The 12,122-nt window shown below is 44.0% G+C and overlaps 1 protein-coding gene and 1 long non-coding RNA gene across 3 annotated transcripts in view; one reads left to right on the top strand and one right to left on the bottom strand.

Annotated features, from left to right (window-relative positions):
* The window catches only part of LOC150058453 (uncharacterized), a 61,541-nt gene extending 54,770 nt beyond the window's left edge, over positions 1-6,771 (bottom strand). For both annotated transcript variants that reach the window (XR_016536887.1, XR_016536888.1), the window contains exons 1-2: positions 6,726-6,771; positions 5,925-5,980 (exon numbers count right to left, since the gene is read on the bottom strand). This is a non-coding gene — a long non-coding RNA (uncharacterized LOC150058453). The remainder of the gene's footprint in view (positions 1-5,924; positions 5,981-6,725) is intronic.
* A 134-nt stretch (positions 6,772-6,905) lies between these two features.
* The window catches only part of LOC150058452 (complement receptor type 1-like), a 34,574-nt gene continuing 29,357 nt past the window's right edge, over positions 6,906-12,122 (top strand). The window contains exon 1 of the mRNA XM_090341286.1: positions 6,906-7,231. Coding sequence (XP_090197412.1) covers positions 7,108-7,231 — 124 coding nt within the window. The 5' untranslated portion in view covers positions 6,906-7,107. The remainder of the gene's footprint in view (positions 7,232-12,122) is intronic.

The raw sequence follows: 12,122 nt of genomic DNA, 5'->3' as shown, positions 1-12,122 counted from the left end.
TTTAGGTACAATTTCTTTACCTCAATGCTTTTCACATGGGGTGATTTTTGCCCCCAAGGTTATTACTGGTAGAATTTAGAGTCCGTTTTTGTGGCTACAGTGGGAGAAATGGGTGTTACTGGCACGTAATGGGCAAAGGCCAGCGACATACCTAAACACCATATACACAGACTATTCCCCACAACAAAGAACTATCTGCTACAGAACGTCAGAGGGAGATCCCACAGTCTACCAGAACCATGTGTAACTGGAAGAACGCATGGATTCCCCAGTGAAAACTTTGGGGAAGGGAATTCCAAAGGAAAGGACTCAAAGCCATCATTATCCACCATATCCTCACTCTGAATGTTAAATCCTCCAGAAACTATCCACATTTCTCTTTCAATAGTTCTCTTCCTCTTCTTGTCTTCACTTCTTTTCACCACCATATTTTCCAAATGACTAGTTGACCATAACTGTTTCAACCAATTATTTCAGTCATTCATACAATAACTAACTCCAGGTTGTGAGATATGGCAATGATAAGTCGATGAGGCCTCATCCAAGTCTTATTGATGAGGGAGAGCCAGATGATAATTTGTCGGATGGTAATAAAATGAAGGAAGAAGGCACATTAAAAAACTAAAAAGCGGGGTCGGGAGTTTGGCCTAGTGGTAGAGTGCTTGCCTAGCATGCACGAAGTCCCGGGTTCAATTCCTCCGTACCCCACATACATAGCAAAAAGCCGGAAGTGGTGATGAGGCTCAAGTAGTAGAGTGCTAGCCTTCAGAAAGTCCAAGGACAGTGCTCAAGTCCTGAGCCCAAGCCCAGGACTCGCAAAAAAAAAAAAAACCTAAAAATCAAGGAACTGGGAGAGGATGCTCAGAAGAGATGTTCCAAGGAAGACTCCATTAAGGCAGTCAGATTTGAGAAAAAACTCAAGAGAACAGAAAATAGATTCCTGGGAAAAGAACATTCCAAGCAAAAGGAAAGCTGAATGGGAACATAAGGAAGAGGAGATACTCTTTACTCTTGCTGTGATTTGGGAATGACTCACAACCCTGAAGGTGAGAAGATCTAGTAGAAATGAGATGAGTGGATTAAAGAGAAAGGAAAGAGATAGAAAAACAGAAAGACAGAGGCAGTGACAGAGACAGAGAAGCAATGAAAGAAAAGAAGAGGGAGGGGAGAGGACAGAAAAGGGTGATAGAAATTCCTTGAGTACTGCCCTTGAGCAAGTGTAAAACTGAGTATACACAACTTTTCCTCAGATTAAGAAGTGAACACTAGGGACAAACTGATAAGAGAAGCCAGCGATATCAGAACTAACTCCACCTAATATTGCCAGAACCAGCTTACAAGCAATTTTCCAGGAACTGTAACCACTAAGGTACACCCAAAGTAAAATCATCAGTTGCTCTACCCAATAATAGATTGCACCCTGTGCCTTTGGGGCTCAGATTTTGGGGTAGAAACTCCCCGGGGCTGGCCAGTGTTAATAAACTCGAGTTCTCCAACTCTCCCAGTGCTGCTTCCTTCCTCCTGGAGTATTTTCTGTAACAACAGTAGCAGGAAGTAAGACTTTTTAAGCCAAATATAAGGGCTTTGGGTGGAGTAACATTAGAACATTTTGAAATTCTCTTTTGATGAGCTTCTATTTCTTCACTGATGAAAGAAGCACAGCTATAAATAGACATGAAAGATGGAAGTGTCAGCGTTCAAAAGCAAGATGGAAAACACATGAAACTGTCATTTAGAATGGGAGGCCAAAGGATTAAATAACAGTGGAAATACCTGGTAGAATTATAATAGGCCATTTGAAGTGAGTTGTCATTAAAGTCAGGCCAACCATTGCGGTAGGTACTGAGAGATGCAGAGATTGTGAGTATCAGGGTATAGTATGGGTGCAGAATTGGTAGTTGAAGTGAGATGGTTGTAGTTCAGAGGTGGCAGTTATAGTGACAGGTTCTGGAGCATGGACAAGGGCACTGGTGACAGAGTAGGGGACAGAATTGTTAGCAAAAGAGTCGAGGCACTGCAAAGACCAAGTATTTGAAAATATCAGTTCTGTGAGTACTTAAATCACTGAGGATTAGGTCAGAAGTTGCTGTGGAATCCTAGCTACTCAGGAGTCTGAGATCTGTGGGTCAAGGTTCAAAGCCAGCCAGGGCACTAAAAAGTCTGTGAGACTCTTAATCTCCAATTAATCATGAGAAAATGGAAAGCGGGGCTGTGGCTCAAGGGTAGAGTGGTAGCCTTGAGCTGAAGAGCTTAGGGACAGCACCCAAGCCAGAGTTCAAGCCCCATAATTCCCTCCACGCCCCCCCCCCCCAAAAAAAGAAGTAGTTGTGGAGGTCAAATGGGAGTCAAACTTAATCCTTCTTGGATTGGGAAGAGAAAGCAGGGGGGACAAAATGACTGTGAAACAAAGTGTACATCATCTGCCTGTTGTGATACAGTGGGTTATAAGGCTCTTGAAGGCAAACCTTAACGTTTTTCCTGTACACACCTTATTGCAATCTGGCTTATTCTATTACTTCTGAGAACAACTTGAAAAGCTAATAGTAGATCTTTGGGGTGTGTGTGTGTGTGTGTGTGTGTGTGTTGCTTTTGTTATTGGTCCCTAAACCTCTTTATGCTCAAGGCTAGCACACTACCACTTGAGCCACAACACTACTCAATGATTTTTTTCTGAGTAGTTTACTGGAGATGAGTGTCTGCCTATGCTGGCTTTGAATCAAATCGCTATTCTCTGAGCTCAGCCTCCTGAATAGCTAGGATTATAGGTGTGAGCAACAGGTGCCAAATACATATACATATATATTTAAAGAAAATAAATTGGGCCAGTCATGGGTCTTGAGCACTGTTCCACTGCTATTTTGATCAGTGCTAGTGCCTTCCCACTTCTGGTTTATTGTTAACTGAAAATAATCTCACAGCCCTTCCTGCCTGGGTTAGTTCAAAATCACAATCCTCAAATCTCAGCCTCCTGAGTAGTTAGGACTACGGGTGCAAGACAGCATTAAAAAAATGAAGCTCCATTTTGAGCTGTTGATATATTTTAGATATGAGGCCTTTGTCTGTTGTATGGTTGGTGAAGATCTTCTCCCACTCTGTAGGCTTCCTGATTAGTTTACTAGCTATGTCCTTTGCCATACAAAAGCTCTGCAGTTTAATGCAGTCCCACTTATCCAGCCTTTCTCTGATTTGTTGTGATTCTTGGTCCTTATTAAGAAAGTTTCGAACTGTGCCAAGGAGGCCTAGTGTATCTCCTATTCCTTCTTGTAAAGTTTTCAGTGTGTCAGCTTTTACCTCTAGGAGTCAATTCTAGTGCAGGGTGACAAAGAAGGATCCAACTTTAGTTTTCTATAGGTGCTTAACCAGTTCTGCCAACATCACTTGTTGAAGAGGCTGTCTTTCTTCCATTCCTTTTTTTTTTTTGGCTCCCTTATCAAAGATTACGTGGCTATAGGTCTGTGGGGGTCCTCAGTTCTATTCCATTGGTCTTCATGCCTGTTCTTGTGCCAGTACCAAGCTGTTTTGGTTACTAGAGCTCTGTAATAGAGTCTAAAGTTTGGTATTGAAATTCCTCCTGCGCTGTTCTTTCTGCTAAGAATTGTTTTTGTTATACGGGGTCTTTTATTATTCCATATGAAATTTTGGATGGCCTCTTCTATTTCTTTAAAGAATGACACTAGGATATTGATGGATATTGCGGTGAATTTGTAGATAGCCCTTGGCAAGATTGCCATTTTCACGATGTTAATTCTTCCAATCTAGGAGCATGGGAGGTTTTTCCATTTCTTCAGTTCTGCTTTAATTTCCTTTTTCAGGGTTTTAAAGTTTTCATCGAAAAGGTCCTTTACATTCTTAGTTAAGATAATTCCTAGGTACTTTAGTTTCTTTGAGGCTATTGCAAAAGGAGTTGCTTTCCTGATTGTTGCCTTGTTCCTCTCATTATTGGAATATAGGAAGGCGGTTGATTAAAAATTCTATTTTTATAGATTATTTTGATGATATTAATACAGCTAGGAAAAGCAATCAACCCAACTCAAAAGAAAATATTTAAATTGGATTGCATTATATACAATATGTATTACATTTATATTATATATTTATATTTGTGTAACACTCATATATGTAAATGCGTACTTACAATATATATTTTTATATATACAATTTGTATTTAAGAGCACTTGACAGATAAATATGTGCATATTACAGATATTTATGAAAAATGTATTACAGAAGTAATGTACTGCAAATAAATTTACATTCTTAGTTAAGGTAATTCCTAAGTACTTTATTTTCTTTGAGGCTATTGCAAAAGGAATTGCTTTCCTGATTGTTGCCTCATTCCTCTCACTGTTGGCATAGAGGAAGGCAATCTCCAAAGTAACAATCATCCCATTAAAAAATGGGCCAAAGACTTAAAGAGAGTCTTCTCTGAAGAAGAAACAAAAATGGCCTATAGACACATGAAGAAATGCTCAACATCTCTGGTCATAAAAGAAATGCAAATCAAAACAACACTAAGATTCCACCGCACTCCAGTTAAAACAGCCAGGATCAGGAAAATAACAGATGCTGGAGGGGATGTGGCCAAGAGGGATCACTACTACACTGTTGGTGGGAGTGCAAACTCATTCAACCACTATGGGAAGCAGGATGGCAGTTCCTCAAAAGGCTAAACATAGAGCTCCCCTATAACCCAGCAATTCCACTACTTGGCATTTACCCAACCATTCAGAAACAAGGACATACTAAATCCACTAGCACAACAATGTTCACTGCAGCACTATTTACCACAGCAAAGATATGGAACCAACCTAAATGTTCCTCAGTTGATGAATGGATCAACAAGATGTGGTATTTGTACACAATGGAATTCTATGCTGCTGTCAGAAAGAACGACATCACCCCATTTGTTAGGAAATGGAAAGACTTAGAAAAAATCATATTAAGGGCTGGGAGTTTGGCCTAGTGGTAGAGTGCTTGCCTAGCATGCACGAAGACCGGGGTTCGATTCCTCAGTACCACATACATAGAAAAAAAAAGCCAGAAAAGGTGCTGAGGCTCAAGTGGTAGAGTGCCAACCTTGAGAAAATCCAAGGACAGTGCTCAGGCCCTGAGTTCAAGCCATGACTGGCAAAAAAAAATCATATTAAGTGAAATAAGCCAGACTCAAAGGAACTTAGGCTCAATGGTTTCCCTCATTTGTCATAATCAGTAGAAACCCTGGGCTCTACTAGCAGAGATTTGCAATAGAGCAAAACCTTGATACAAAAGGCCATATAGTATGGCGCTAAATGAAAGGACCTCTAGGATATAGAAACAAAAGCTATATAATGAATGATTGTTGTCCTTAAGGTACTATGTTATCTCTCATCTCTTTTGCTATCCCTTGGTTATCTCATATTGTTACAGTAACTCACTTTGTTATCTGATATATTGGATGTATTTGTATTTGGTTATTTGAAATTGGATAGAAAAGGGGGGAAAACAAGATGGGGGGTGGGGGGAGGGTCATGGGGACCAAGACATGTGAAAGGGTATCAATTTATGTGAATTAATGCACCTTCTATCTGGCAAATATCAAGTAACCCTTTTATTAATTACAATAAAAAATATCAAAAAAAAATGAAGCTCGCTCTCTCTCTCTGCTCTGTGATTTAAAACCACACAAATTGATTCTTTCACAATTGTGAAATGAGTTAATGAGTTTTTTCTAGGGCTAAAGTGTCTCACTAAGATGTTGGTGAGGCAAATGGTTTCTGAAAGCTCCAGGGGAGAATGTTTCTTGCATCCTTTCCAGCTTTTAGAAGCAGCTGTCATTCCCCAGCTCACTCCAGCACTTCTGGTCTCTACTTTCATCATAGCCTCCCTCCCTTCCCTCCCAGTGATTACAACAAACACACCTAAATAACTCAGGACAGGACCCTTACCTCGACATCCTTGATGAGGACACATCTGTGGTTTTATCACATGGAGATATCTCCACCTTGGGGGTGGAGATAACTTTATTCAGCCTACAGTCCAAGTCTTTTTTTTTTTTTTTTTTTTTGCTTGAACTCAGGGCACCATTTCCTCCTTTTTCCAAATATATGGAAAGTTTTCCATATATGGTAGTGAGGAATCGAACCCCGGTCTTCGTGCATGGTAGGTAAGCACTCTTACCCACTAAGCCAAACTCCCGGCCCAAGCCTCTCCTTGAATCCTTAATCCACAGTCCTAATATGTTGTTGTTGCTCCCCCCTCCTCTGCGACCCCTTGCTGGTTACAAGGGCTTGGACTGCAGGCTTCACCCTCCTTTGGTTCAAGGCTGGTGCTCAACCCCTTGAGCCACACCAGGGCTTTCTGTCCTTTTGCTGGGGAAATGGGAGATGGGAATTGCAAGGCTCGGCCTGGGGACTGGCTTCAAAGGACTCGCCTGGGAGGTCAGCCTCAGGGCGGTTCCCATGACAGAAGCGACTCACCAGCACCTGACTCGATTTCTTCTTTTAGCCCTGTTTTTCTATTCCCCCCGGGCTCACCCTCGCTTCCTTTTCCCCTGCTCTGCCCGCGTCAGTGTTAAGAAGGGAGGAAACCAAACATGGAACCGCAGAGAGCCAGCTGTATTTCTAGCCTGGCGTTCACCCAATGGCGCGGCCACGGGCGGCGGATGGCGACGCCTCCCCGCGTCCGCGTTCACCGGGCGCGCGGACCCCCGGGGTCGACGGCGAACCCGAAGCCCCTGGTGGACTCACCGCCCGGCTCCACGCCCGCAGACGCGGCCGGCCCGGCGAGGCCGACGCCCCGGACGTAACACGTGGTCGGCGATCGCCGGGGCGACGCGCGGGCGGCGGGCGGCGCCTGGGCCCCGCTCCCCTCGCGGGGTTCTGGGAAGGGGTGGAGGCGGATGTGACAGCGCCCCGCCTCCGAACGGAACCTTTTCCCTCGGCGCAGCACCGCACGCCGGGCCCGAGGCGGGGAGGAAGCCGCCTGCCGTCTGAAGCTCTGCGTCCAGGAACCGGAGCCCTCGCCGGAGAGCAGCCCCGGGGGCGCAGAGCCCGCGCCCCCCGCGCGCTCCTCTCCACCCCTGCCGTCTGCTCCCCGCACTCGTCTGGGTTCCAGCTCGGCTTGGGGAAGATGGGGGCCTCTTCTCCCAGGTCCCTGGAGCCTGGGGGGACCCCGGCGCCTCCTCCCCTCTCCCTGCGCGGCAGAGCGGCCTTACTGGCCATCTTGGCGCTGCAGGCGCTGCCCACGGCCTGGGGTGAGACGCGGGACCCGGCGTGGGGAGGCTGGGGGGGGGGGGCGAGGCCTGCCCAGCCCGGTGCTGCCCGAGCCGGGTTAGCTGGGGGAGGGGGGGTCCGGAGGCTTCGCTGAAGCCAGCCCAGCCCAGGAGATGACCGGGCCCGGAGGGTCTGGGGGCGCTCGGTGCGCTTTACAAGCCCCAGGTATGGGGAGGAGTGCGGTTTCCACCCTCCCTCCCCCTCCGCATCCTCACCCTGGCCTTGATGTGGGGTGTCACCGGATTCTGGTGAAGGGGGATCAAGTTTCACTTTCAAAGCCCGGGGCTCCTCACTGGAGGTCCTTGGCTTTGCCAGTGGAATAAGAATTTCAGGGTTGGTCACAGCGGTCAGCGAACTTGGCAGAGCTTTGTTAAAAAACAAGCAGAAAAGCAGAGACACCTGCGCCCTGGGGCGCCAGGTGAGTTGACTGGAGACAGGCAGGGCCTGACTTGGGGTTTATGCTTGTTCCTAGTCACTCTTGGTGTTCCACTTGGGAGTCCTTTAAATATATGACCCTTGTGTTTGGGCAGCCCTTTTAGAAAGGAATGCATCCTGCCATATGTTTGTTGGTTGATTAATTTCGTTTTCTTGTTGGGACATGTACAGAAGGGTTGCAGCAACCTTCATCAGGTAGTGGGTACCTTACTTCTTGTTACCCCTTCCCATGTTTTCTCTCACTTTCCCTCCCAACACCCCCTTCCCACCTTGTGTTTTATGTTATTCTATTGTTGCTGTAAAGGTGATGTATACAGGTGGATTACTGTTACATCTGTCAGGTAATGAGTACATTTATCTTTGAACAACATCACTCCTTCCTCATTTTCCCTGGTTTTTCCCCTCCTCCCACCCCACCCCCAGTTGCAGAGTTCATTTTCAACAGAGTGTCTGCCATATATGTTTAAACTGGTGTTTATCCATCCTGTCACAAATGCTTGTCCACTGAAGAAAGCACTTTCTAGCGGGAGGAGCCTTTTTTTTTTCCCAAGTATTTGCTTCTCTAGGATATGCGTCTTTATTTTTTTCAAGGTCATTTCTCACTTTTTAGAACATACAAATTGTTTGGAGCCAGCAGACAAAGTCAGATGCTTTTTTTCCCCCTTGTATTAATACTGCAGCTTATGAAGGGGTGCAAGGGCTAAACCAAAGATGACAGCGCTTTGTTTTTAAGTGCTCGGTTTGTAAATTCATGGCTAGCATTTTCACCTTATTTTCGTTAGTCCTTCCTCAGAGCCACAGTGTGGACTGGCTTCATAGTAGAATGTGGTGCTGGCCCACGTGAAACCAAGCGTTTTACAGATCCCAGAAACCTGGATTCTAGCCTGGCACTTCTACTGGAAGGAAAGTGACTGCATTTGCCCGATTCTTCACCTCCTCAGTACTCTATAACCTGCCCATCCTGGCCGCATTGCTAAGATGTGTTGGCTGCATACGAGGAGCCAGCTAACACACTTGTCACTTAGTGCATTTCTGTCCCTCCAATCGTCACCTCTGCCCTTGGCTTCCAAGAGTGTTTAGACAAATAATCCTAGGGGTACATCCAAAAACTGTAGCATTTGAGAACATACTAAATAGCATTTAATTGAGTCCCCACTTCGAGGGAGATTCTCTCCTGCTGGGTACTTGGGGTTTAGTAAAGCAAGGGTGCCCCACCATAGTGGAACTGATGATAGAAGGGAAGTAGAGGGGTTTATAATTTGCATTTTGGTGGTGTGGCTGGCACAAAACAAAGCCTGTGTTACCTACCAGGGAGGTTTTGAGGCCACACCTGCCCTTCTTCCTCCTAACTTCAAGTCGGTAAACATGTTAAGTAAATCCTTCTTTCACCATACCTATTCCTCATTTTTCTCTCTTGCTTACACTCACTGGCAGTGTGTGGATTGAAATGAGTTTCACATTGTTCAGTCTTTTGCTTACAGCTTGGGGTGATCTAGAAATTTTTATGTTCATTGTTTCTTTTCCTTTGAGAGAGCAAGGAAAATAGAAAACCAAATATCCATCACAGTTGTTATTAATATTTTATCTAAGTATCAGAAAGTAGCCTGTCAGGCAGAAAAACATGTATACCAAGTAAGTTAAGGAATTTGTTTCAGTGCTTACAAACTAACGTGGTCCCCTTTTCAGTGTCTTACTGGAGTATCTCTGTAGTTTGCCTGTGTTGATTAAGTTACTATTATAAGCTATCTCAAACTCAATTGCAAAGAAATGCATTGTGGGTATCACAATCTCCAAAATGCAGCAAAGACTAAATTAAACCCTGTAATCCATCAGTTGCCAAACAACTGAAGGGAAGGCAGGTGAAATGAATGCTTTCCCCTGAGCACAGCACTTTGGAATTTAAAAGACAGCTATCTAATTGCCTCCAAGCTCTGTCTGTGGAAATGTGGAGTTTCTAGCCTCTTCTACTCACTTCCAGAAGTCAGGAAGTCAGTTAGCAGCTGCACTGATCCTCAGTATTTATATGTACAAAATGGACGTCATTGACATTTGAACTTTTGAGAGGCCTATTGTGAAAACCAGGTGAGGTAGTATCATGACAGTGTTTTGTAACTGCAAAACCCTCTCTTGCAGATCTGAAAAAGTATGACTGAGAAGTCACACAAGAGAGCCCAAATGCTGCAGGATGAACTCGGTTATTATAAATATGTTCTCTGAGGACCACTGGAGTCACAGATGATGGCATCAGAACGAAGGCAAAACTTAACTTCAGTGAGGAAGAGTGCACCATTGGCAAGCAGGCTCATAGAGCAGACAGGCTGCTGCCATTTGATTCCTAAAGCAGCAGGCAGGCCCTGCCTCTCTGCTTGATTGGCTGAGCTCAGGTTCACAATATGCTATGGTTGGCTAGCCTGTAGAGGGTAGGGTGTATTTACATAAAGTGACCACTAAAACATGTTGAGATAAAATTAAGGGAACACAAGCTCTCAAAACCTACCCACACCCTCTGCTATTTTTCGAAACTATCTGAGGGCTTACTCACATCTTGGACAATCTAAGGAGTGTATATTTCCAGTTTGGAACCACATGTCCATTCAAAAATCCTTTCTTATCCCAAAGCATTTCCTCTTTCCCTTTCTTGACTTGCTGGTAATTAGCAGAACCAAGCCACAGAGCCAAAGCAAGAACTTTTTTTTTTAGTCAGTCATGGGCCTTGAATTCGGCCTGGGCACTGTCCCTGAGGTCTTCAGCTCAAGGCTAGTGCCCTACCTCTTGAGGCACAGCACCATTTCTAGTTTTCTGGTGGCTAATTGGAGAAAAAAGTTTCACGGACTTTCATGCCCGGGCTGGCTTTGAACCTTGATCCTCAGATCTCAGCCTCCTGAGTAGCTAGGATTTACAGGTGTGAGCCACCGTACCCAGCCAAAGCAAAAACAAGCAACCCACTTTGAGAAAAGGCTGAATGAAGGGATCATGGCTTAAACATTAGTACTGACAGAGTGAATCAAAACTCTGGTTGTATAGATGCTTTTCAGAGATATTTATTTTGTATAAAATGTCAGGGATTGGGATTATTATAAGGCATTCACTATGATAATTTCAGACAAAACAGACTTCAGAGGAAGGAAAGTTGGAGAAAGATATTCCAGACTGATAAAGGGGACTGTCCTCCATTCAAGAATGTATGCAATCCTTGATATGTCTGTGCTTAATGACAAAGGATTAAAATATTTTGTAAAGCCAAACCTTAACAGAACTGTGCAGAAATAAATGCATCCAGTGTGATGATTGACGGCATTAACACCCCTCTAGCAGAAATGGAGAAATGCACAGACTCAATAAGGACCTGGTTGAGCTTAGTAATGCATCGGTTTAGGGAATATAAAGGAGCAGTATAGACTGCTTCATCCATCAAAAGCAGAATGCCCTTTCTTCTCATGTTCATGTAGAGAATTCACCAAGATAAAACACATTTGGACTCACAAAAAATGGCATATTATTTAAGTGTTTGACAACATTAAACAATAAGTGGCACAAAGTTTAAAACAGACTCTGGCACCCTCTTCTGGTTCTAGGACTCATAGTCTATTATCCTTGCTAAGTCTGTTATTCCTGTTATGAAAACATGTAGTGTAGAAAGAAGAGGAGTTCTAATTTGTGCTTGATGGGGTATTTCAGTTTTCATATTTCGATTTTTAGATCAAGTTTTGGCCAAGAATGTTCTTCATATTTTGGCCAGGCATTTCAAAAATATCTTGTACCAAAAAATACTATTTCAGTGTTCATATCTCCGATTAGATTTATGTTTAATATTAATCTAGTTTTATCTAAAAATGATCATATTTAGGCAAGGAATTTCAAAAATGTCCTACACAAAAATACCAAGCCAAGATAATTTTTTTTTTTTTTGCCAGTCCTGGGCTTGAGCTCAGGGCCTGAGAACTGTCCTTGGACTTTCTCAAGGCTAGAGCTCTACCACTTGAGCCTCAGCACCACTTCCGGCTTTTTTCTATGTATGTGGTGCCGAGGAATTGAACCCGGGTCTTCATGCATGCTAGGCAAGCACTTTACCACTAGGCCAAACTCCCAGCCCCTAGCTAAGATAATTCTAAGTCCAGCAAACATTATGGAACAGCAAACCCTCTTCCTGTCCCTGCCTGGAAGACACAGGAACACAAGCTTGATGTGAGCTGCATCGAGAGAAGGGAAACTTGTCAACCTCACAACAAATGATAAAAATTGGTTCCCTCCCCCCAAATCTAGAAAGTGTCAAGAAGTGGAAATATAATTCTATATACTGTTGTCAACAGAAACCGTGACTGTATTTTGTCCCCTTTGAGTTTTATTTCATGGTAATTAAGTCATGACTAGCAAAGCATTTGAAGTGCTTAAACTAGCTGTACCACATTTCCTTTCATTTGTCTATAATTTTTTAAT

Source organism: Megascapheus bottae, chromosome 10 (genome assembly GCF_031878675.1).
Source record: "Megascapheus bottae isolate mThoBot1 chromosome 10, mThoBot2.hap1, whole genome shotgun sequence".
Lineage (NCBI taxonomy): Eukaryota > Metazoa > Chordata > Mammalia > Rodentia > Geomyidae > Megascapheus > Megascapheus bottae.
This window is presented reverse-complemented; position numbering and strand designations above follow the sequence as displayed.